We start from the raw sequence: 27229 nt of genomic DNA on the forward strand, positions 1-27229 counted from the left end.
TTATGTAGGAATAAAATTAGATAAAAGTGGGATTATGTATATCTTGCATGTAAAATATCCTAATTTACCAAGTAAAAAAAAATGCTTCTAAGGGATGCATGTATCCTGCGACTGTCAAAGAAAGTCAGGGAAAAATGTTCTATACCTTCACCAAATTTTAAATTTGCAGCCCCTTAAGGAAATCATCCACACACCTCATTGTGCTCCAAACACCTGATCATGAGCTCAGTTAGGATGACCACTCCAGTTCGACCTACGCCGGCGCTACAGTGCACCACCACAGGTGGATTGAGGCTCTTTGAGGTGTCCAACATAGAGTTAGTGTGTCTCCTCACAGACTGGATCTCCTCCAGATATGCTGCAGAAAAGAAAAGTCACATTGATGTCATGTTTAGTCTTTATGCTGGCTCTGTCCTTACACATATCTGATAAAGCATATTTTTAATAAATGACGGGGCGGTCGTACTTACAGAGAAATCCCAGTACATATTCAGGACAGCCCTGCTCAGGCCAGTCTGTGTATTGCAGATGCCAGACCGTCCTCTCCTGGCCAGACAGCAGGTGTTTAACCTTCAGCCCCGTAGTGGCGTAGCACCCTGAGTCCGTGCGAAATTTGGTGGTCACCTTGAACTTGCCATGAGTGGCTGAGTTGTGTTTGGAGCCCAGTTTAGGCCAATAACGGTGACTCTTGGACCTGCCGCCCTCCTAGATGAAAGGACGGCAAGCGCCAGATGAGAAGTGATTCGTGGGTGATGGGAATGAAGAAAAGAAGCAGATGAGGCAAAATAGATGTCAACAACGAGTCCTGGCCCTTAGAAATAAACCTAAAGTCACAGTGGCACACACTCACCACAGTGTCATTTCTCTCACAGACAGGAAGCTTAAAAAAAATCCACATCTGTGTGTATGTGTGTGTCAGTGTACCTCCTCGGCAGTAACCATGGCGATAACGTTGACCCCCTGCTCCCAGACCATCTGCCAGAAGTCAGCACAGGTGTTGGCTAGTGGACCCTGGGTAGCAATGTAGTGCCATGCCTCCCCTCTGATCATGACCTGGGAAGACATGCAGAATCAATTAGTGGATATTACAGTATGCAGTGCATATGCAATCAGCCTCAAATATACAAACAAACGCTTTTTTGTTTATCAAGAAATTAAGCCAAATGAAAGAAAACAAACACAGGAGCAGGTCTAGTAATGAACAATGTCTGCAAGTAGCATGGGGTAAATGGAAACATTGACAGATAGCTAAAAGTAAATGACTGGCAGTTTAGATATTCAACATACAGTCATGTAAAAAACTAAGCACACCAACACTGCTTCAGTAAGATTAAAAATGGGAAAGTTGCAGCCAGGTGCTGCTGATCAAATGCATTTGATTAAATAATCATCAAGTCCAAGAGCTACATCTCAGACTCTAAAGGCCTTAGTTAGCATGTTAAATGTTAAACTTCACAACAGTACAATTAGAAAAAGACTGAATAAGTATGGCTTGTTTGGAAGGAATGATAGGAGAGACCCTCATCGCTCTAAAAAAAATAATGTGGAAGCATGGCTTAGGTTTGCAAAGTTGGACAGATGAGACCACAGTGGAGATGTTTGGCCATAATGCAGCAACACCTCCAGCACAAACACCACTGCCCACTGTCAAGCACGGTGGAGGAGAGGTGATGATTTGGGTTTATTTTGCAGCCACACGACAAGAAGTATTCTAGAGTCAAATCTGAAGTCTGTCCGGCAGCTAAAGCTTGGCCAAAAACTGGGTCAAATGTGACAAAAAGCCAAAGCAGCAAATCTACAATCGAATGGCTGAAAAAGGAAAGAATCAAGGCGCTCCAATGGCCAAAAGTCCAGACTCAAACCGACTAAAGTGCTGCAGTAAGACCTTCAAAGAATAAATGAATGCACACAACCCTGAATGAACTGAAGCAGCATTATAAAAAAAAGAGTGGACTTAAATTCCTCCACAACAATCTGAGCAACTAATTAAAATCATACAGAAAATCATTACATTCGTTCTACAAGCTACTGAATCATGGGATGTACTTAGAATATCACAGAACTGTATAGAGTCTAGTGAAAACTCTATTTATTTATAAAAGTACAGCCAGCGTTTAAAATTGCTGAGTATAAGTAAAGTTTAACTGTTGAAAATGTTAGACTGATAATAATCAGCTGCTGGAAGTAAAAATAACTGATGAAAGCTAATGGCTGAAAAGACGGTTCTCATTGATAAACAGCTAACGCAGTTTATCGTAAATGATAAATGGCAGACTGATGCGATTGCTCAGAGTAAATGGCAAGCTAAAAGGAGTCCAGGTCAGGTTTAAAGTCTGTCTTACAGGGCAGAACAGAACTGACAGAAACCAATGTATTAAAGTCAATGACTGTATATAAACTATAAATAAAAAATAGTGCTGGCTCCTCACAGAAGTTCAGCTCACCTACAGACATCTATAATATTCACAACCACTGGAGGGCAGTGTAAACACCTCTTACTTTTATCCACAGTGGGATCGCTTTTCTTTCATTTATAACTCTATTAACTCCTTATCTCTAGTTTTCTTCCATTTCCCCTTCCTGATAACCACAAGACCACAAATAGCACTTAAATACGTCCAATCTTTAGCTCACTCCGACCACAGAAACTTCAGTACTATTACATAAAGGGCATGTCTCAGCTGATTTCTCAGGCCACCTCGTGACTATAAACACTGTATTAAGAGACGGATGGGGAATAAACAAGGTCTTTTTGTTCTGCGGCAACCACCTTAAATGACAGGGGAGTAAGAGGGTTACACTGTGGTAGGCAGCGACTCAGTGCTGCTTTGGTGCACAACGTACACATGGCATGCAGACACACGCGTATGCACAAGCTTGCATACACATACTGTTTGCAACTAAACATGAATAAAGAGCCAGTGAGAGCGACTCAGGTTGTTTAAGAGGGTTTTGGAGTTTGGACAACATTCTTTGGGAATTCCACAAGCTCTGGGAGCTTAAAGGCACAAACAGCCTTCAATAGCTGCCTTTCATCCTTTCCTCCGAGCCATTCCCTGCTTAGCAATGACCACAACAAAGACTAGAACAAAACTGAAAGCATCAACCTTATACTCTGTTTTCATTTAGGCTGTATGATGTGGGTGTTGCAAAGCACTTTGAGACAGCAATTCTGTTTAAGAGCCATGTAGATAAACCTAAGTGTTGTAAAACAACTTGTGATATATTTTATTTCTCAAGTATTTCTTCTTAAATTGAAACCAACCAGCAATCAAGTCACAGTTGCAGAGCTGACATTATTTGAGCCACCCGAAGAAAGCCACAGCTACATTAGTTGGGGTAATATCTCTTATCATCACTGTCCAATGAAAAACATGTGCTTTGGATTTTGGTTTGGATAAAGACATCTTGATTGATGAGTTTAGCTTCTTAAGTTTGGATTGTGCTTTTCTTTGGACATCACTCTTCAAAATGCACAAATTTAATGGGCAGACACAGAAGGCATTAAATCTGTCAAACTCAGAACTGTGCATAAGTCATGGAGTCATGAAGTACTCATCTTTTTTGTTCTTTTTTGTGTGTATATAAAAAAAAGAAACAAAATATGTATATAGATATGTATAGATATCGATATATATTTGAATCTATGAAATACGACAAAGATAACTTCCACAGTTTCAGTTTGACACATATTTTCTGTTTCCATTTGAGTAATTTTTCAACAGGAAGGTGGTTCCCAAAAACCTCTTAGCCAAATACTTTGGCTATCTTGGTGTAATGTGTAGTGTGACCTTAAAAAAAATGAGAAAACACCATTCTTAAGGAAGCCTAAACAGTAAGAAAAACCTGAGGTATGTCCAGTTACACAAGAACTGGACTGAAAGTCAGGGGTAACAGATCTGATGGAGCAATCAAGTCCTACAATTTTTAGTCCTAACATATATATATATATATATATAGAGAAACCTCTGAATATCCATTAAGGAACATGGAGAAGTATTATTGAAGACTACAGGAAAGGAAATTAAGGGAAACTCAAGACTTTTAAACAGTACTGCAAAAGCCTGGATCACACACAGATAAGCACGGCTGTGTATACCTTGATATGCGAGGCATTTATGTAGCCCGTATTGTTCTCCTTGTTGGGTACAAGCTCAACTCGATTCTCCTCATAAGGAACAACATCACGGAAACGGTTGCGCTCTGCATTTTCGGGCAGAGTTGCTGTTGTGAGAATACAGTCTGCCCTCTTCTTGGGCACCTGCTCATACTCTGTAAAGACCCGCTCTTCTTCTAGCTTCAACTCCAAGGTCTTACACTAGAGAGAGAGAGGGAGAGAAAAAGTAGAGGGTGTTTATTATTTAGAAGTCTCTCTTTCAGTCCCCAAAAAGGCACTCATTCATTTACATTACACCCCGACAAAGGCATTCGAATCCAACACTCATGTTTTTAAATTCTCATCGGTCTCCTCATGATGCTCACAAGTATTCATACTGAATCAATATAGTCAGGAAAGCGCCAAATACGCAGCAGCAGTGGTGTTTATTAAGCCAGTCATGTCTGAGAGGCCAGAATCTCTTTCTGTCTCTCTTTCTCTGTGGCTGGCTTGCTCTCTCTCAGGTCACATTCTTAACATACCAGCAGGCCCAGAGGAGATAAGCACTACCGTGCCACACGTTCCACAGCCCACTTAGGGTTTACCCCCATTAGCTTAGCAACAGTTGGGACAAAGACTGGGATTCACACCTCCACACTCAAAAGGGAGCCAAACACACTGGGGATCTACTTGGGCAGTGGAATTCATTAAAATGATGTGATTAATAGAGACTGTGAGTTTTGGTGTGACGATGACCAAACAAACTTTTTGGGGACATTTAAAGCTTTTATGATTATTCGGTTTAAATAAGCTTAAATGAGACCTAATCCTGAACATCAACTCTGGTATGTTATTCTTGATATCAGTTCTTTAAATACTCGTTTTAGTAATTGTGATTTTTTTAAGAGCTTAAAAAGCCTTTTCTATCTTTAATATGATAAGTTTCCAATTACATACATGTCAGTAAATCCCAAAGGTTTTGGGTATAGTAAATGTAGTAATAAAGTAGCAACAAAACAGATGAGTAAAATGAATTCCCAGCAGCATATTTTTTAAAGGTTGTCTGTAAATTAGCAGGACTTTTTTACTATATGTTACAAAATATACAGAATAATACAAAGTTACAGTCATGAAACCCTTAAACTTTAACCATAATAATGTATATGTTGTACAAAAAGCAAGCATCCTACCCTTTCATCAGTAGCCGCCTTGGCGCCTTCCTCCCCTGGACTCTCGGGGACAGGCATTCGGGCGACGTAGAGCCCGTTGAGTGCGGCCATCATCAGCGGCCTCTTCATGGAGTCCACAGACATCTTCTGTCTCTCCAGCGTCTTCAAGAGAGAGAAAAATCCTGTTGTCATGCTTGCAGGCACCAGCAGGTTTGTAAGACTGACTGACCTGCCATTGCACGAGTACAGTGTTCACGCAGATGTGCATGAGCAGTAGTGGGTGGGGAGAATTTCACATGCACGTGCATAAACTGCCCGTACCAATCCCCCTGTAATAAGTCCAAAGGTGAGAAACAGGAAGCCCACTACACAAAGCCTATTAAGAAAGAGTTCTTATCCATCTGGTTGCCTTCATCCTCGTTTGTCCTTCTTACATGTTATTAATTGTTTCATCTTTGTTTATTCCCACCTACCTCTTCAGCTTCTGTTTGATTACAACACACTCTCTGTCATCCTGACTCTCTTTCTCGCTTCCAAACACTGACCCACATTGCACCGTCTCCTTCCTCGAAGGATTACCTCTCCTAATCTCTGATGCTATTAAACCTCCAGGACAGCACCGCCCTTCCCCTTTCCACCACCTTGATCCCCCATGGGGCAGTCAAAACAACAGCTTGGGGGTCATAAGGGGTACCCTCTATGCATAAGATAAAGCAGCTGGCATAAAAGGGCTTTAGCAGCTTTGGACAGCAGTGAGAAGAAAACATTCTTTAAGTTTTATTGGCTAAAATCCCACACACCTGCAATCACAGACAGACAGGTTTATCTCTAGGAGGCAATTATTTATGACTGGACTGGTGCTGGGTCAGATGTTTGCATATTAACAGAAAGCCCACCGACACAAAAACACCCAACTCGAAGAATAATCGGAAGGCTTAGTAAGGCTTTTAGCTGCCTCTGGGAATTCAGAGTCCAGTACTGCCCTTTTAGGTGCTGAACCCCAGATTACTGCTAATCAGGAGCTTTGAAACTAGTGAGCAGACAACAGACTGTAATATTTAAAACTATACCAGTACAATGGCTTCAGAGGTGTCAGGCACTGACATTATATTTAATAATTTCATGCTAAACATTTTTATTCCATATGGAAAGGTAATAGAAAAAAATTGTGAATGTTATAAACATAGATAAAATGTAACATCATATGTTGCATTGTATTATTAAGTTAAAAAAAAGTATTATTATATTTAAGTAAAAATGTGTTAAATTGTATTATTGAGTAAATGTGTTATATTGTAATATTAAGTAATAAATGCATTACATTGCTTTACGTAAAAAAAATTGTTACACTGTGTTAAAATGTAGAAATGTGTTAGTTCTAAAATTTGAGGGAACGGCTGTGAAGATGTAGAATGAGCGAGTATCTTACCCTTTGAGCGATTTCCCTCTCCACTATGCTGTCTTCCAAGGAAAACATCTCTGATACTGGCCTCTCTTTGACCGGCTCCTTCCTCACCCTCTCCTTCACACTGGTCAAGTCCGGTTCTGAAATGGATGGACCTAAAACTGCTCCATTCACAACACTCTGATCCCCCCGGGTCAGTGTCCCACCACCACCACCACCACCCCCAGGCCCACTAACACCCTGGCTCTGTCCAGTCTTTAAGGCGCAGCCATGGCCTTGGCTTGGGTCCACTGGTCCCTGGTTGCCCTGTGGTCCTTGATTATGGTTGGTGTGGTGGGTGTTGTTGTGATTGTGGGTGTGGGTGCGAGCTTGAGCATTGCTTGCAGGTCTAGGAGGGCCCGGGTATTCTGGAGGGGGTTTATTGGGAAGTTTGGCCAGAGCAGCCTGGAGCTGTGCACTGATGCTAATGTCCTCGTTGAGACCTGGAATTTGAACGTCCAGTTCAGGCCGCTCCTCTTCTTCCTCTTCCTCTTCTTCACTTTCACTGCTGTGTATGAGCATGGTAGCATTAGAAAGAGTCTTTTGGTGCTGATAAGTCACTGCCTCGGGTGCATTCTTGGCAGGCTTCATGGGCAACTCTTTTGGCTGCTGAGGTGGAGGCTGAGGTTGAGGTTGCGGCTGAGGTTGTGACTGAGAGTTTTGAGGCTGGGGCTGTGGAATGGACTGAGGCTGAGATGGCATCACATGTTCTCTCAGAGTATTCCGCCGATGAAGAGGAGCATTCATTCCTTTCATCACAAGGCCTTCCATCGCTCCTCTCATGCTGCTTATAACCTCCATGCTGTGTCTCTTGCCCAGCGTGGACCGGTGCTTAGCAGCTGCAGTTAATGGTTCACTGACCTCCTGCAGGGACTGGTGCACCACAGCTGAGCTGTCGGGCTGGAAGGTTTTGACTGACAGCTGCACCATGCGGGTAACCAGTTCTGGACTACTGCCACCAATGCGATGCCGATGGCTCGCTAGGTCTGGCGTGCTGGTGGCTGGGCGAAAGGAGCTGGAAGGATAAGGTGGAGGAGGCCGCGACATGTGGTTCCTCAGCATGTTGGCTGTAGCTGCATAGTTTCCCATGTTGTTCCCCTGTTGTTTGGTATTTGCCAGCTCGGGTGTGCTGACTGTATGGGAGATGGAGCTTCCTCCACCTCCACCGCTGCTGCTGCCTCCACTTTCGTTAACATGGGGTGAATGGCACGGACCCTGGCTGTTGGCTGGTCCTCCCTGATGAGGGCCATGGGACACCGGCTTACTATATGTGATCTGCAAGATGAACAGTCACAAACAGATGCATTGAACTAGGAAGCTAAATACAATTAATTAAATAATAATCTCAGACCATCCTAACCCTTACCTGTGGTGTATACGGAGCAGGGCTGGGTGCCACACCATGATAAGGGCCCCTCTCTCGCATCTCTGGCTGGCTGTATACTAGAGGTTCAGGCTGCCGGTAGGCACAGGCATTGCTGATGTTGAGACTGCGTAGCGACTGGCTGTGAAGGTCATGGTGAGCAGGGAGCATGCACCGCTTCTGCCGCATGACAGCATCGTACTCAGGCGTGGGCCGATAGGATGGTGCAATGATGGCACTGTGACGGTGGCTGGGGATGTAGTCAGGCCGCATGAGCTCACTGCCAGGGATGCTGAGGTTGGAGGACATGGGCGAGGGTGGGACAAAATTCTGGGAACGATTGAGGGAGCTCAGGCTGGGGCTGCTGTACATGCTTCCGTTTGGCACGTTACCGTTTCGGTAGGTAAAGTCCACTGTACAGCGATCCAGGCTGCTCTCTGACTTGTAATACGGGTCATCATGGAAGATACTGTCTGCACAGCAAAGGAGGCATGGAAAAATGTGTAAAGAAGATCACAAGAAAATCTGAGCTACAAACATCTTTAAGCAATTTGTGCACTAAAACTAAACTTAATCAAACAAAGATTTTATTGATCTTTGAAGCTCTATGACTGTTCACATACTTGGTACCTCAGTATTTCATATAAAAACTTAAAAGAACACACGCTTTGCACAATGAACAGTGTTGGAGCTTAAAAGAAAGAAAATCAAAAGGGAACACTGACAAATTTAAAGAAAAAAAATGAAGGGAGACCAAATGTTCCTGTAATCTTGCCAGTGGTATGGTGAAGGTGGTACTGGGGGTTTTCCAGTCTTGCAGTTTAACTGTCTAAGCTGTTATAAACAAGCTGAAATAAACACCCTTTGTGGCATCCCGAAGGTGGCAAAAATGATCACTGCTGTTTTGTTGGTTTCACAGCTGCACCAACCACCACAGAAAAATATGTCATGTTATTCCTTCCCGCTGAGCAGAGCGCTCTCCCGTGTGAAACTATCCCGTGTTCACAAGGAGAAGGAAGACAAGCATAATCTCTGTCCGCACAATCGGAGTATGATGCCTGAGGTCACACTCGAGACCGATCTCACGCCCACACGCAGTAGCACACCCAGAATGTTTTTCCACTTTTTATTGTTAAGCTGACATGAGTGAAGTTCTTCGGATTATAAGGCAGGCTGAGTGTGTGAACACGTCAATGAAAGAGTGAAGCATAAATGAGGTCACCGCTCTGCACCCCAAACGTTGGGCTCTAATTGGCTGGGAGACTGTTAAAATGCGAATGGGCTGTGAGTCACACGCCTGATGGGAAAGACACAATTAGGAGGACTGTTGTTTTGAGTTATTGTCAGGGACGCAAAAATCTTAAATCACACTGTGGTTAAAGCAGGGGGAGGAAAGCCACTGTAAAACAGTAACACCTACCTTGAGAGCTCTGTGTGTCCTGATAATGGTCTCCAAACTGGGAATGCACTGACTGGAAGTTACAGGACTGTGGCCGTGGCTAAATGAAGAAATTGTAAAACGGTTAAAAAGTGTGACATTGTAAGATCTCCTGATCCTCAAAGTGATATTTCAGTTTCTTTACATCACACATGAAACCATCACTTTACTTCTCTGTCTTAACACATCAAACACAATGGCTGACTGTGACCAAGCCAGATTGAAGCTAGTGCCGCGGATCTGTCATTGGACAAAGTTTGCGGTACTCCAGACAGTCATCTGAGCACTCCAGTGGTCTGACTGAACATCTATTGTGCCACATTTAGCCTCACCATTGTCTGGCCAGCAGGGAGGGAGACGCAGAAATCACAGCCTTCGCTGTCGCACCGGAAATCAGAGCAAGCAACACCCTTTCTAACTTTCCAACAACACCCACCACACCACCAACGCATGCTAAAACCAAGGCTCCATGGCACAATTAAGAGCTTATAGAATAGAAGGAAAACGCCAGAACTCTCAAAAAAATGCTTCTTTATATTTATTAAAGGGCAAAAAGATGCATGTTTCAGTAATAAACCGCCATCAGCACAATTTAAGACAAACAACAATCACAATAAAAATCAGTGTGAAATTCCAATTTCCAACAATCAGAAAGCAGAGCTCTAACTGCATGATGAAAAACATCTGCATAGAAAACCATGCCAAAAGTAGCAGACATGCGCTAACAACTTAACAGTAGTTCTTCATTTGAGCCTTCAGGGCTTTCTGTTTGTAGTGCATGAATCCAGTAGTATTCCCTTTATAGCAACAATCTTTCGATCGACGCCTCTTTTAAGAAGAGGTATCATTTCACATTGGATTCATGCACTACATACAGAAAGCCCTGAAGGCTGGAATTAGAAACTACTCTTAAGCTGTTTTTTGTTTTGTTTTGGGGGATTACATGCTTCTTTCGTGTGATATTTCATATACAGCCTTTTCACATATATATAGTATGTTTCTAAGTGGTTTTGCTATTGTGTAGAATGCTTTCTAGTATTGGAATCTACCTGGCGGCAACTTATTGTGGAAATGTACACATTTGTACACAAGTATTTATTCTGATGGTGTCACAGTATTCTCTTTTTCCCCTTAAACTCTTTCCTCATGAAGACAACATTAAATTACCACCCTAGTACCCTTAATTGATGGGCTTTGACACCTCAGTGGTTTGATGACCACTGCAACAGTTTCAAGGGTAGCTGCATAGGCATAGACCACCCTCATAAACCTCTGATGCAAACCCATTCATTTTACTCTGGACCTGAATATGACAGAAACATCTCAGAGTTACTCCTAATAGGCTTTCAGAGGGTAAAGAGTTAAAGTTTTGGAGTGGAAGGCACTATTAGTCTTTATTTATTATGTCTGTATTCTAGACGATTAAGAGCTTCCCTGAGTGGGATAGCGGGATCAGGTTGCTAATTGTGGACGTTTCTGTGTTCCCCCTCTGTCCTCCATTCTCGTCTCTTTTATATTGACCAGAGGCAATATTAAATAGCTGTATCAAATCACTTCAAAACATACAAATGCTTGTCAACATACTAGAGACAGGCGATGAGTCCAGGTGGGTCTCCTCCTCATTGGTGCAGGTGAGTGAGTGGGCCTACAAAGAAACAGACACATTATGTGACAAATTAGTATTTTATTAAATGCAACCAGGTCATGTACCAAATGGTCAGTGAATGCTACACAGTCTTTTATAGCATATGTTTTGTTGGGGTTTTTTTTTTGTATAACCTTCAACAGGTTGTTGAAATACCCATTAAAAAAAATAAATGACAGACAATTGATATCTTAGTGTTTTAATGGCCTTCAGCTGTCCTCTCTGTGTGGCCTTGAAACTCACTCTGCACAGATCTTGTTCTGTTTGTAGAATTTGTGTCTGGCTGTGAAAAGGCGGGCAATGTACTTTGCCATTTCCATATCCTCCTGCAGACACAAACAGAGAAAAAAATAAATAATAACACCGAAAATTTAAGGTGAACAGAAAATGAGTATTTCTGTGAAGTCAAGAATCAACTCTCCCCAGTTTGTTTGTCACTCTGCAGGTATTTTGTGGACTCATACTTTTCCTGCATGTTTAACCTCCCACTCTAAACCTCTGTGTCTGCAGACACAACACTCACCATGTGAAAGACGATGGTGTCGTCTCTGCTCGTTATCTCCACTGTGATGGCTGACTTGTTGTGTGCAATGGTACCAATGTCCTTCCACCTTTATAACACACAGATGCAAACAAATGTTTTAAAAAAGGAACAACGGTTCCTCATGAGTGCAGGAAATTATGACAATTCTTTCTTTCTTTTTTGAAAGGAGAAACTTACTTGTGGAGCATGATGGATCTGCCATTTCTGTGTTTAACAAACACTCCAATGAAAGACACACCGATGAATATGTCATTGGTATAGTTGTCCTGTGGAAGAGAGTATTACATAAGAACTCATTTAAAATCTCTCAAAGGATACTGATTGAGAGGTTGAGGGTGATGTAATGTATCTACCTTAGCTGGAAAGCTCTCCTGGCCAAACCCATCCAGTTTTTCTACCTCCTTGATGTACAGCAGTTCTGCTTCAGCGGCCTGCATTCGACTGGAAAACACAGAATGGTACCAAGAATCTTATTATCTCTATTTTACTTTGTCTTGGTGACACATGCATATATGTGCATACAGTATACAAAGTAGCTAACAGTACCAGTGACTCTTGTGCTCCTCAGCAACTTTCTGGGTCCACTCTTCTAGCACCTCTTCTCCATTACGCCAGTTCTGAGAGAAAATAAAGACAGCAAAACATTGTGCAGGAAATAAGAGCAATGAAGAAGGAAGCTATGGGAAAGCAACCTATAGTCACTTGTCTTACAATGAACATCATGTTGCTGGCAATGTTTGAAAAAATAAAATAATGCTCCAATATTTAATATTTTGTTTCTATTTGGTAATCAGTTCATATTAATTCATCCCATCCTCCAACTCAAATTCTTCTTTATTCTTTTTGCTTTTTGCCTGTCAGTCAGGTATGCAGAGGGAGGAGGTACACAGATGTCACAGGAATGTGTGCCTTCAGGCAGCACATACACAGAAAAACACACAAACACAGACTTTCTCTGCCTCTCTCTCTCTCTCTCTCTCTCTCTCTCTCTCTCTCACACACACACACACACACACACACACACACACACACACACACACACACACAAACACTGCTAGTATTTGAATGGTAAAGGCTCGAGGACTCACCACTGGGAAAAGCACGTACTCCCTGAGGAAGTCCTGAGACAGGAATTGAGTGAAGTCTCCAAAGTCAGCTAAAAATTACAAACACAGATGTTCACATTTATTTACACAAAAACAATGAATTTCATTTTTACACTGTAATGAGCAGCCTTTACACTATAAACTGACTGTGAGTTTGTTATTGTGTTTGATATTGTTCAAGGTGGCATGATGGTGCAAGGGTTAGCGCCACCTCACAGCGAGAAGGTTCTGGGTTCGCAGGTCAGCTGGGAACTTGTAACAGAGGGAGGAGAACAGGTCATCTACTAATAGGGAGGATGGTGGTTTGATCCCTAGCACTGGCTCAGTATCCTTGGGCAAGATACTGAACTGATGCATTAATCAGAGCGTGCCAATTGTAAGTTCTGAGTGGTCAAGTAGAGTAGAAAAAAGGAATCGGTACAGTCCAATATGGACTCACTGTGTTTATCCTGCAACGCTTCTTGCGTAGGTTCTCAATAGGTATCCTGGTTGGCCTTTCTCTTCGATCTATACAGTTTCCCTAATAAGAAAAAAACTACTGATTTAAAAATAAAATAAATTTATGTTATGAAGGTGCTAACCCAATAGGACAAAACGTTGGGATAAATACAGATTTTCCAGTTAAAACTAAGGCAATTTCATTTGTCCAAATACCTATTATATTCTGCTAGCTCGCTTTGCGAAATTACTCCTCAAGACTAGAAAAGCAAATGCTTAACATTAGAAAAAAGTCTGTTTTAGCTCAACTGTCATCTCAACTCAACTGCATCCACAATGGTCAAAGCAATGCAGGTTTCATCCATGTAGATGCTTTGTCATGCTGTTGTCATGGTTACCCAGGGAAAATCACATGAAGCTACCTGCGGCAAATGTGCTCTTCAGGCCGTGGACATGTCCATTGAGTCGTAAAGTGTCTCTGAGTGTTTCTTGTTTTATTAGATGGAAATATTTCTGAACTTGTGTACTGTGCAATACTATTAAAGATAACAAAAACAAATATCTACATAACAGAAACAAAACCACCTGCACAATCTCTATAACATGTACAGTTCTCCTGATATTGCTTGTACTAAGTACCTAAAAGCTTTCTGCCGTTTGCCGGGCAAAAGGAGGTCTAGCACAGGATCCTCACCTCCCGACAGATAAGAGCCTTCCTGATGCTGCTACAGCTAACCTTGGAGCAGCTGATAAGCAAGCTGTCTGTTTACATTCCCCTGGGACACAGACAGCACCCAGGAACTGAAAGGATGGAGCGAGGGTGGGTGTGTGTGTATGTGCATGTGTTAGGACTGATACCATAGGAACTCAAGTGGACTGGGTTCTCCCTGTGGTATGCAGCCATATAAGGTAGTGAAGTCAAGATGACCTGAGAAAGTGTGAGTTTGTGCTCACTCTCACTCTCTTGTGCTGTCTGTCTCTCATTGGGAGACTTGTTCGTGTAGTCTTACCTTGTACTGCCAGGCCAGCGAGCCTGATCCCCTGCTCTACAGAGCACTGTAGACGTCCATCCAACACCTCCTTCTTTACCTGCAGGTAATACTGATACCTACAGAAAAAAACAGGAAAGGAAGGTAAAAAAAAACACACAACAGGGATAAAAAGATACCTAGACCGTGTTAAGTAAAATTTTTAATTTGTCCAGTGCATTGATTTATGATTTATTTATCTCCATAGGGATTTTAATAATGAGCCATTATGTTGTAACCATCCAAAGTAGACTTACTTCAAGCTAAATACAAAATGGTATGTACTCCTATTGAAACCACACGACTATATAATGTCAGTTTTGTTACATATGCGATCGTTGACAAAAACTCGACACATAAAGCTAAACTGAAACAGCAACATCAAAGGCGCTGTTACCATGGGAATCTTTAAACCTGCGAACATCAGGTCGAGAAACCACCTGAACAGTGATTGCAGTCGGGGAAAAAGGTCTGTACATGATCGTAGCAATGCAAACCGGAAAACGGATGATGTTAAACTTCAAAATAAAAGCTGTGTTTCAGCACTGTACCCAACACATACCAAAATGTGCAGCTTTTGATTTGAAAGTCTCCATTTCTGCTGTGTGCTGCACATTTCACTATTTTGCTATCACTTGGAAAGTAGTTGGGAAGTGTTTGCAGACAACTCAACATCTTTAATGCAAACTATAAACAACCACAGTATTCTGCTAGCCCTAGGCCTGTGTGACTGCAGGCTTATTCACTTGGCTGCATAGTCACATGTTCAAAATAGAAGACAAGTTAACTTTACATGATTGGCGGTCACTTGACTGCAAAATCCAACATAAGGATTTTCTGAAATATCAGTGGAGCAAATGAATGGAAAAAAATAAGAGTGGTCACTTTTGAGCTCAATACCTTCAAAGCTAATTCCATTGAGGATAAACTGCACTTTGGGGAAAACCATGTGGAAGCTTTGAATCTAGGAAAAACTAAATTGAGACCATAAAAATCATTTGGAAAAATTATACTAAAGTCACAAACCAAGTGAAAATTATGATCTTTTTCTCACAGATTTCTAAACCATGTTATTTTATGGTAATTAGCAAACTGATTGTACACATGGTAAAACTGCCATACCTGCTAAAAAGTAAGCATGCTCGCTTTTAGCTCAAAGTCTTGCAGAGTTACTAGAAAGCATACAGACCATAACTTTTTAAAATCAGACTGCATCTGTATGCATTTTATAGCCAAACTGCACAAAACACTGACTAAGTGGGTGGCAGCATTGGCACTGTTGTTCGCTTTCAAAAGCTCTTTGGTTAGTACCTTTTTTTTTTTCATATAAGCCACAGTGTCTCCAAACACCACTTATATAAAATTGAGTTGGAAAACATGATGGGTTCCAGTTTGACACATTTATCCAAAGAAAGTAAGAGGAGCTGTGCTCAAGGCGCTGCACATTAGCAACTGAAAGATGGCCAACATCTGCTGAGACACCACAGAGATGTATTCCTCTGCTTCTGGTCTGTGCAAGTGAAAGTATGTGTCAAGAAAGTATTGGCAACGGCATTAGCTGCTCAAAACAATATCAGTAAGCCTGCTGCTGAAGTGAGGAATGAGTGAATCACCTCTATTTGAAACAGCAGTGAGTCATTTTTGACTTGAGTGGAATGCCAAATGTATGCCAACGGGGCTGCACAATATGATTTTATAAAAGGCATGTTACACGGGGCTGACGCAACTAACTCGGGGTTTAATCTTCAGCAGGAGCAACACAAGCTTGACAAAAGTGGACCATTATAATTGCAGTGCAAATGTGAGGCAAACTGGGAGTCATTTCACCGTGGTTTTAGGCAGTGGTAGCTTTGCCAAGCGTAAGCTGATATGATGACACAGCTCAGATTGCGTTCACAAAATGTGGTAAAAGTCCCAAAACCGAGAGGCTGAAATACACCAAGCTCCTAAAGTTTCTGTGCTCCTTTTGTCCACTTTTAGTCGTGGTCCAGCTGGATGTTTGTCTTTTGAAGAATGGAGTGGCCACACAAGAGGAAAGAGAGAACTGTCAGGGTGACCGGGCTCAGCCGCATAAAAACTCACACGCCGTTTCCTGTTGGCTGCCATGGCGACCACAGACCGAGTGTAAGCTGTGAGACACCTTTTCTGATGTGCACACACACACACAGTCAGAAAAAGTATGCAAGTCCATGCCAGAGTAACCAAACGTCTATGTGGAAACCACTAAGTTACATGCTTAGTCATTCACCCACTTTTCTTCTTCACGCTCAGAAGTTTTAGTTCATTTTCTCTGCAAAACTTGGTTTCACTCCTCGCCTGCACATTAGGTCCCACCTATCTTTTTATTCACCCCCCAGTTTCATTTTCATGCCCGCCATTATCTCCTCACATATTTCATGATTCATATTCTCTTTGGCATTCTTTTCCCCACTTCTCCCTTCTTTTTTGAGCTCCTCTCAGCATACTCCTGGGCCTATAATCTGACCCCGCCCTCCTCCCTCACCCTGTCATTACACCCGTTGGCTAAGCTGCCATTCCGTTCCCGTGGCAACCCTCTAATTAGCCAACCCCAACCACAGTGGCTGCAGCGAGAGGCGGAGTCTGATGCGGTTTAGAGGGGAGGAGCCAAGCGGGACTCAAAACCCTTCAAATGATTGTGGACTTTGCTTTTAAAAACTCTCTATGTTTTCCCAGCAATCGCTGTATGGGGTCTGGAGGAACGCTGAGGTCAACAGAGGTTGGTTCTCATTCTGAGGTTCAATGGTAACAACATGATGGTGTTTATACATACGCGAAGCCAGCAGTGGTGAGGCGGACAGTAAACTGTTGAAATAACTCTGAACAAGTGGAAGCGTGACAGTAAAAGTCCCAGAGCATCCCTCATGGGAGAGTCCACTTTACACAGAACAGCCACAAACGCAGCCACATCTTATGGAGCTGTGGTTTCCTGTATTTTTGGCTTCTGGCCTTGAAATCAAACCTCTACAGGTTGACAAAAACTGACCCCCTCCCTCAAAAAAAGCCACAATTAGTTACCCTTTATGTAGAGATAAGCTTCTAACTACCAAGTGCAGTTTTTTGTAAAGTCAGATTAAGGGAATTATTAAAATCAGATGGCTTTTAATCTTTTAAGAGTGTAATAGTGACAATAAGCACAATAATATTTTTTGCCATGTATTAAAATTCGGAACCGTTTATTCATTAACCTCTTAAGCCCCAAGCCTACCTGATCTCCTGCCTTTTGCCCCCGTATCAGGGGGCGTTGGGGCTTCAGAGGTTAATAAGCCTACAGCGAGTCTAAGAAGTGTAGAGACTGACCTGTTTTATGATTACAACCTGATTCTGCACAAATAATAAAACCCATACGAGTCATACAGCACTTTTCATTAATCACAGTCTTATGCTTGTGGTTATTACAGTATGGTTATTCTAGAAAGAGCACATCCTTCCAGTGTTTTGAGACCAACCACAATTGGACAGATGAGGCATCTCCAGCATTTTCTGGAAGCTCTTCACTCAAAGTGGCAAAGGCTTTTAGGCCATGTGTCTTTGCTTTTTAAGGAGGGGTTTGGATTTTCCAGTTTTCAAAGATAGAAAACTACTGGTACATTTCTGAAAGTACATTAGAGAATTTGGGGGGGCGGGGGCTTTTGGTGTCCAATGCATATCCAAGTCAAGATGCCGTGTCACTCTTTAAGAATGCAGATTAATTTTAAAAAGCTAATAAAAAGCTTCAGTGTATTCAAAGGATAGCCAGTGATTTCCAGGTTTCATTTCCACTGATGTCTTCCATCCTAATCTACAACCTGCTTAAACATGATTGGTCATTAAAACCCAGACTACAAACAGATAAGAAGAACCAGAAGGCTTCCACAAATCTTGTTCCTTGCCTATAGAGTTTGCATATTCATATACAAACATCTGCCTTTAGGTCACTTTATGAGTTTGTCTCATCAGTCCTAACTAGCTTAAATCTTTTTTCATGCATATTTTGACAGCTGTATTTTTTTCACTGTTTTTCATTTTCATGCTTCAGTGCTTTTAAATCTTCTGACTCAAGTATGGCATGAAATCAAATTCCTCATTAATAGCCCCGGGTGCATTTTCATCTGCAGAGCTGAAAATGTTGCTTTGAAATAAAACCTGAAATGAACTGCAGCAAAACCATCAGACAGCAAGTACTAAAAAACTATGTTAATGACCCAGGTTGTGCCATTTCAAGAGGGTTTTTAAACAAATTTGAAATAGTCATCTTTATTAAAATAAATACAACAGTCCTCAAATGTTACTATTTTGTAGGCACTGTCTTTGAATGGCAGTTAACTGTTAGCTAAATTACAAAATAATACATGCAAAACTCACCACAAAATGATTTTAGAATCAGATCCAGAAACTTCCAAGGTTACCAAACAAGTATAAAATGTAGGAGCTTCAATAAAGAGTTAAAACACTCAACTGCATTTAATGATACCAGTTTTTAAATAGGGGATTAAACTACTGCTGAAATTGTAGTAAAAGGGAGCAAATTTGTGGTAAAATCAGCTCATTGTGTTTTCATAGAACAAGACAAACATCACATAAAATTGCTAGCAGGAGAAAAACATTTTATGACGTTCAAGACTTGCATGCTTGCACATACTTGTGCACAAAGAAACCCTTATTGTAGCACGCACCTGGCATGTATGTCAGAATGACATCACAATGCTGTAACAGCAGGTGAATATACATAGATGGACATGAGGTAGCGCTTTCCTTACTAGGGCTTTTCATGGGACTTCCACTATGGCAGAGTGCTCTGCTGGCAGTCCAGGCAGCCTCGCAGGCACAAAGAGCCCTTTATATGCCCACGCATGTTCAAACCCTGCTCAAGACATGCTGCCAGATGTCCAAGCAGTCTGGACAACAGGCCTGAGAGCATATGCGCATGTTTGCATGCATGAATGTGAGTATGTGTGTACATATGTTTCAGCCCCTCCTCCATCTCGACCACCTCTGGTGGTGGTAAGGTGACCACCCCCTCAGCCCCCAGGATGCATCCAGACGGTTTGTGTGGGAGGCAGGAGAATATCACTTTGAAATGTGTTGAATCAGCAAGGGGCACCACCGAGTACAGCTGTGTGTGTGTGTGTGTGTGTGTGTGTGTGTGTGTGTGTGTGTGTGTGTGTGTGTGTGTGTGTGTGTGTGTGCGTGCATGCGTGCGTGCGTGCGTGCGTGTGTGCGTGTGTGTGTGTGTACTGGTGATAACTAGCTGAACAAAGCTAGGATTTCAAGGCTATTGGTGCTGTTAGCCTTAGGGGCTGCTACGGCCAGCTGGCCATGCTCCAGTCAACGGCTCTTCGTTCAGGTTCCTCATTTTCAGTCTGCGAGCCAGCTTTTCTCTCCTTTCTATCAGAAACATATAAGTAGCAGAAGGCTTTAACCTCCTCACTCTATGCAAGAGTGTAAGATGTGTTTTTGTTGACAACAGGTAAAAGTGCTCTATTTACAAGTGAGTTGTACAGTATATCTGTAACTGCTGCCTAGTAACTGTACTGTTGACATCCACGTCATTTAAGAATAATATATAAAAATTAACGCTCATGGGGAATTTAACAAGAGCAAATCAAAGATAATTATCACCAATTTAGTATCTGACTAAGTGTGAAATATTTTAATTGTTTAGTGAGATCACAGAGAGCTGTAACCAAAATCTATTGGGTTCAACCTTCATTCCAAGTGAAAGTGGACACATTTGAAGAAATGCCCCCAAGATATTAAAATAAATATATATATCCGACAAGAATTTGGATAGACGCCTAGAAAAACATTATAACAGCTATGGACATATTTCATCACACAAGCACAAAGAGTCTGTGTTTTTACAAACTGAAGTAGGAGTGACCAAACATTTAAATATTATGACTATAGGGTATATTGGAGAACTCTGCGTGGTGAATTTGTAAGTATATACAGTAATGGATGCAGAGACCCCAGCTTCCCCTGCTCTGACTCATTTTTGCCGCTGCAGAGAAAGGAAGCGAGGGAGGAAGAAACAGATGACTCTACGGATGGGAAGAGCAGGAGATCCAATATCAGGCTACATATCAGCCAAATACTGAACATCAAAGCCCTGGCCACATCATACATTACCTTCTCAGAAGAGATAACGTCTACAAATGTCTTGCCCATCTCATTTCTACTTGTTCTTTTTTAATGTTTTCGTATTGCTAAATTACTGTTAAAATGTAAAAATGCATCACATCTTACCTTAGTGAATGTGAAAGAGTTAGCATGCATTTAAAATAATAACCTTTTTTGACCTTTAATTTAACTTTTCTCAATAATGGTTTTGCAAAATAAAACTAATTCAAAGCACCAACACCTAAAAAGCCAGATCTACTCTGTCTCACACGGTTTTCCCAAACAAACAGACTTTACCACGTGGACACATAAATATGTATAAGGTCGTGCGATAAATACACGCAGGCAGACAGCTCAAACCACATAAATAACAAGGCTCAAACGTGAGCTGAGTTGTGCTGCCAAGCTTTTGCTTTCTCTGCCCCCACTTGTTCTTCCTCTTTGCCTTTGTCATTCTCCCGCCCACCTCACCCTCATCAGACCAGGTGTGTAGAAGCAATGACAGGGATGTGCCTTCCTGGATCTGATCCCGATCAACCTTCAGACAATAAATGTTGTGTATTTTTTTAAAAAGGGAGCTGTGACTGTGCCTATTCCCATGCTGACTGGCTGATTTCTCAAAGGACAGAGCAATTTGAATTTAGTAAAACCCATCATAAGGCGTATTGGATAATAAAGATGTTTTGAGAGTTGAGGAGATCGTTTACAGCTCGATATATATATATATATATATATATATATATATTTTTTTTTTTTTTTTTTTTTTTTTTTTTTAAAGGATGGGTCTTTTGGAAAAGTCTGCCTCGTGGGTATGCGTACGCTCTCACAATGTGGTGTATTGTAACTTCTGACAGGGCTGCAGCTGGCTTCTGAGAGGATTCTTGGGGGATTGTTTGAGGTGTGTGTGTGCATATGTTTTGTAAACCAGACCCCCCACCCCCCACCCCCCCACCCCCCCCCCCCCCCACCCCTTCTCTCTTCTCTCCATCCCCTTTACCCCCCGCACTTCTGCTGCAAGGAATGTGTGGTCCGCCTCCTACGCTGGACGGTCGTGCCAACATTCCTGACTAACAGATGAAAAAAAAGAAAAGAGAAAAGTGAAGGAGACACAGGAACACTGAGAAAGAGCAAAAATGTAGGACTAAACTGATCTGCTCTTGATAAAAAGTAGACGGGTGACACCATGTACAGGGATTGCAAGGAAGAGAAAGGGGGGCTTGAAAAAAAAAGACGACCATTGTTTCCTAAATTGCCCCTAAGTCCCCATCATAACCCCCTCAACCCTATAACCCCTGTGTACACACACACACACACACGCACACACATACACACACATCATAAAAGCCCTCAGGGGATTCCATGAATACCATCCCTTTACCAGAGCAGATCCTGGCTTCTGTATAATAAACCTGCAGACACACTCTCTCTAGACAATTTACTCTCCTCTGTCAGATCGCTCACAAATAAATTACTTCACCACTTTCAAAACAGGCTAAGTGCGGGCATGCATGGTTCTCAGAATTACTATAAAAGGGTTAACACGCTGGCAAAAACACACACACCTTAAAACTAACTCTAGTGTGAAAACGTCAAGCTGTGACCTGCAATCAACCTTTCCTACTTCCAGAGAAGCAGAAGCCACAAATTCACCAGCTCAGTGTGAGGCAGACCTGCAGAGTTCGGCGCGTCAGTGTGTGTGAGAGTGTGTGAAGGAATATGAGACGGCAGACTGTCCATTACACACTGACCCTTGCCTGCACTCTTCACAGATACCCAACATGCTCATTCACACACTCATTCAAACACACACACACACACACAGTGGCACAAGGAAAGACTGGATGCCGCTGATGCCATTATCTATGTCATCAAAGAGATGTTAAAGGAAGTTTCTTTGAAGTTTCTGGAAAACTCTGATTCACTGTCTTCCTGGGAATTAGCTGCTGATCAGTTTCCCCTTCATATTGGTATGCTAACTATGAAGCTAAAGCCAGGAGAAGTTAGGATGGCTTACCAGTAAGCCCTCATTCACAGAGGCTTAGAGACAGGTCGGCAAACCACTGGCAACCTCTGGTCAAGAGGTAAAGATGATTGTATTCCCGCGACCGGATGGCAAGTGGTGAAATCGGCCAAAAAAGGATGCTACACCTAAAACCTCCTTATGTTTGCTTTGATTGCTAGCAGATTGCCACAGTCATCTGTACATTTTGTATGGAAGAAGGGAACTTGTTTGCAAACGCTTGCCATTTACTCACCAAGCTGTGGTGAAATTTGAAAATGAGAAAAAGAGAATGTTCACCATCCAAGGAAAAGGTGCACCATTCAGTGCAGCATCGTGTATTTCACGCTAGCCAGCAACCTACAGCAGCCGGCTGCAAAATACACACCTTGCCTAAGCAAGCAGTGTTTATATAACCAGGGAGGTACTAGTTATCAAATGGTCGCTGACCAGTCTGAGACTGAGGCCTGAGATTGTTAACAGAGAAAAAATAAACTGGCTCTATCTGAAGGTAGAAGATGCATAATCCCCCTAAGTACAAAACATTCTCCACTTTTTTGTGTTCCTATCAAATGATATAACTTTGAAATTACTAGGGGTTTATGCTGCTTTTTATGGATATATTTTACCTTATGATAGACGCAGGCTAACCTTCCCCAAAATCTTTGCAAGAGACTGTATATAAAGGATGGACAACACCATAGTTGTTTGTTAATTTCAACATTAGCTTGAATTTTAATGACCATAATTACTCACAAGGATGGGGAGCAGTTGGCCGTGGAAGTTATCGGCTACGAATAATAAGACTGGATAGCTAGATCCATCTATAAACTTTATGGTTGCATTGCAGCTTGTTAATAAACATAAAAAGTATATAAAAAGTAGAATGTAATTTACTAAAACTGACAGTCAGTCTAATTAACTACACAGGAAGCCATTATTATTTGTCTGATAATTTCATTAAAAAACTTCCAAAAGGCACCATGAAATAAGTCAAAAGCTCCATGAAGGCCAAGCAGACTTTCAAAACCAGCTGGTGTTTAAATGTAAAATTACATTTTTATTTCTCCACATTTTCAAAGTGACTGCTTTTAAGCTCCTGGCATGCTAAATAATGAAGAGTTATGGGACAGTAATCATCTACTTTAGGAGACTGATCACATTTGACTTCTTTGTAGCCAGAACCACTTTGAAACGTCAACCAATATTGACAATTAGTGATGAGAGTCATGAGAAGAAGATTTTGCAGTGTTATGGCAGCGTTTGGAAAGCACTGTTACTACTGCAATTCTCTATATAAAGCTAAAGCACATCTGCATTCTGATTATGTGGCTTTCTCAGTGACTTGCGTAACTGTCTCACAGTTACCATTTGAAGATTCTTTACCTGGTGGCTTCTTGCTCCAGCCGGGAAACATTGGGAACATAGAACATGACTCCAAAGAAGAGCAGTGGCTCATTGCCAAACTTGTCCAGCTGCTTCTTGAGGGGTTTCTCGAGTTCCACCCAACGTTTTTCCGGGGTCTGGGTCTTCCCTTGGAACCACAGTCCAAAGTAATGTGTCTAAATACAGGGGGTGAGGAAACAAAAATAAGTTGTGTAAGCCAAAAGGAGTATAAAAGAGCCAAATAAATTAATTCGCAATAGTGGAAGCAAAGGGCTAATGAGAGAGGCTGTAGAGATATACCAACTGAGTAAAATATATCAGGTAAAAGTGGGTGTACAGCAATTCATTTTCAATTATTTTTACATCTTTATTTTCCCTACTTTTCAGTTTTTTCAGTGAGCAAAGAATCAGCAAAAATCTAAATCTGCAGGTCACGCGTAGAAAAAAAAAACAGAAATTGGAATCAGCCAAGAAACCTGCAGTTGGTGCATCTCTAGATGGGATTTCTCAGGAGAGAAATGGTAATTGAGTTGAGAAATACACTGAAAAGTATTGAGAGATTAAGCGCCTGAATTAAAAGCACACATTTCTCCTTAAAATCCGACAAAACCTTTGACGTCAGCAGCGTAAAATTAAAGTGGAATCATTACAATATCATTACCTAGCTCACTAAATCCAGTGAAAGTCATTAGTCTTCTTATCCAAACAAAACGAACATATTTAAACTGAAAGTGAAACACAAAAAGCAAGAATAGACCAGTTTATTTCTCCCTTCACGTATGATGTTTCTGATAAGAAATTGTTGATATGAGATGCCACCATGTTGTCAGGAAATCCATGCATAATGAAAACACACACATCAGCTCACAATCCATTGACTTTTGTAAAAACACAACATACTAGTGGCACAGGTTTGTCTCTGTGTAAAGATCTCGTGAACTTTTTTTCCACCGTTTTATCTCACGCAGTACATTTGGTAGAACATGTCATTTAAATGTCATGTTTTTAATGTTTGGTTATTTTGTATATTTGTGCATTTTTCATAGGTTTCATAAAAGGTTGAGCACACAGATTTGGCCAGTAAAAAGTCAGAGAGAAAGTCATAAAGCTGGTAACTGAAACGGCGCACACACATTCATGCGTGCAGACGGGCACACACTTCAGACATCAGATTTAACAGCGAAGACCAAAACAACACGCACACTCTGACGCACACATAATCCTGAGACGGTGTGCACACGAGGGGCAGACAGCCGCTACAGCTGGGGTGCTTCATCGCCTCATTTATAACATCACTGACACCCAGCAAATACCACAACTCTGTGTGAGTACACTACATCGCCCCTCGCTCTTCTGCGCTGTCAGCAGCTCCAGCAGGTGCAGACACACTCTTGAGCACACATGTTCACCAAATTTAATCACCCTTGAGCCAAACACGCACACAATTGTCATGTGATCTTTGACCTAGACAAACCATGCTTTTTACAGACAATTCGTTTACTTTGTGTTTTAAGGTGTAAGAACAGGAAAGGAAAGGAAAAAATCATCAGAAGTCCACCTGCTGGTAGAAAAAAAGCACTGACAATAATGGGAAATAGAAGTAGAGGAATGAGAGGGACCCACGGGGTAGGGGAGACAAGAGGACGAGCAGTATGTCTTTCTTCTGCAGTGAAGAGAGGACAGACGTAAGCACGCTTCATTAGAGACAAACAAAGACAGTGAAGGAGAGACGCAGCAGAGGGCAGGGAGACATGCACAGGGTGTGGGGAGAGACGCGTGGCAGACACAACCAAACTCAGAGTAAAAACAAATGCCCACTCCAACTCCCCATTAATTACATCCTGTAGCTGCCAACGGCAGACAATTTATAACACTTGCAAGCTCAGATAAGACAAATGTGTCAGAAACCTATCACACGTCATACTATCTCAAACTAACGTGCACATGTGTCACAACACTAACCTCCCGCAGCTCCAGCCTTTGGGCCACCGCCTCCAGACATTCCTGTCCCGTACTCTCCACTGACAGCGTGCATTCAATCACATTGCTGTCCAGCAGGCGGATACGCGTCACAAAGTAGTTCTTGCTCAGGACATTGTAGCGCCTTGTGCGCCGCAGCTTCAGCCGGAAGGGCATGGCTGGCAGGAGGTCAAGGCGGGGTCGTGGCAGAGTCAGAGGTCAAATGTCACTCGAGAGCAAGCAAGCAGAGAGAGGGGTGGGCGGGCTCTATGACCTGGCTGCTGCCCTCCTCACTCTCGCACGACGCCAGCCACACCACCGGGCGGAGAGATGCAACCTGGCAAGGCGCTGGCCCATTCCCAAAGGTGTCCAGAGAGGAGGAGGAAGATGAGGAGGAGACGGAGTACAAACGGGTGCTGCAAAGAGAGATAAGAGAGGAGGGTCAGTGAAACACATAACTGGCTTAAAAAACTATTTAGAGTTTTATGGATACATTCCCTTTTCTAAGAACGAAGATGGTTTTCTAATCAGTGAATATTCTTTCAAATAATCCCTCCCACCTTCCATAAACAAGCAGAAACTAAAGCAGATAAAAAAGGAGTAATTGTGGTGCTAGAGCATTAGCACAGCACAGGAATGGTACGGCAGCAGCCAGACAGCTTTATCCTATAGTTCAGGCAGCTGCGCTCTCTAGACTCCCATGAGGCCCGGCGTCGGGCGAAGCTGGGAGACAGAGTCAGAGATGTGAGGCTATGGATGAACAGACATCAAACGGCCGTGCGCAGACATCCATCTGAACCCGGCAGCTGGCTTTGAGGAACTAATGGAGCTTCTATCTGCCTGTGTGGGAGGCCCTTCCTTTCCTTTTTATCTCTGCTCTCTCTGCTCGACAGCAGCACAGTGCCAGACATTGTGGAGTACAGTGCAGCGGTGTGTGTAAGATCACACGCCTGCGGTGGTGGCACATATGTTGCCACAGAAACACTTTTTGCCAGCTACTGACACAAAACCAAACAACAACAAAAAACCCACATCTTTGTTGTTAATAAGAAACAGAAGTGTGAACTCGTGAGGTAAACAAGAGAACACACACGGGGAAGTTTAAAAGGTTGAGCTAGGTGTTTGGGAATGACTTTGAATGCAACTGGGGTGCTCATCAGTTCATAGCTTTCATGTCTGTAATGAGGAAAGTGCTTTGAAAAAGAGCATGACAGATATAAAGGCGGAAAAGAGTACATCCTGTAGGGGTGTACTCTGTATATCGCACATACTCAATCATATTTTAAAAAGTAAGCTTTAAACTGAGCTGTTAGCCAGCAATCGCTAAGGAATTTCAAATAATCCCACTAATATCAATGGGATTAAATTTAAATAGTTAAAGCAGTGTCATTTTAAGGGTGGTGGCTACTTTGTAGCCTTGTTAGACAGGAACTAGATTACAAAACTAAAAAAAAAAAGCTCCACACCTTGAAAGAAGGGGAAAAAAACTTCTCC

The 27229-nt window shown here is 42.2% G+C and overlaps 1 protein-coding gene across 1 annotated transcript in view; it reads right to left on the reverse strand.

Moving 5' to 3' along the window:
- The window catches only part of LOC146371725 (tyrosine-protein phosphatase non-receptor type 14-like), a 41427-nt gene that overhangs the window by 1808 nt on the left and 12390 nt on the right, over positions 1-27229 (reverse strand). The window contains exons 2-19 of the mRNA XM_084953052.1: positions 25739-26151; positions 23777-23952; positions 14254-14351; positions 12788-12855; positions 12246-12316; positions 12053-12140; positions 11877-11965; positions 11679-11766; positions 11399-11481; positions 11095-11155; positions 9493-9571; positions 8076-8545; positions 6695-7984; positions 5287-5427; positions 4100-4318; positions 925-1053; positions 471-705; positions 195-358 (exon numbers count right to left, since the gene is read on the reverse strand). Coding sequence (XP_084809178.1) covers positions 195-358; positions 471-705; positions 925-1053; positions 4100-4318; positions 5287-5427; positions 6695-7984; positions 8076-8545; positions 9493-9571; positions 11095-11155; positions 11399-11481; positions 11679-11766; positions 11877-11965; positions 12053-12140; positions 12246-12316; positions 12788-12855; positions 14254-14351; positions 23777-23952; positions 25739-25912 — 3723 coding nt within the window. The 5' untranslated portion in view covers positions 25913-26151. The remainder of the gene's footprint in view (positions 1-194; positions 359-470; positions 706-924; positions 1054-4099; positions 4319-5286; positions 5428-6694; positions 7985-8075; positions 8546-9492; positions 9572-11094; positions 11156-11398; positions 11482-11678; positions 11767-11876; positions 11966-12052; positions 12141-12245; positions 12317-12787; positions 12856-14253; positions 14352-23776; positions 23953-25738; positions 26152-27229) is intronic.

This window comes from Perissodus microlepis, chromosome 15, assembly GCF_051167445.1.
Source record: "Perissodus microlepis isolate ML-2025 ecotype Zambia chromosome 15, ASM5116744v1, whole genome shotgun sequence".
In the NCBI taxonomy this organism is placed as follows: Eukaryota; Metazoa; Chordata; class Actinopteri; order Cichliformes; family Cichlidae; genus Perissodus; species Perissodus microlepis.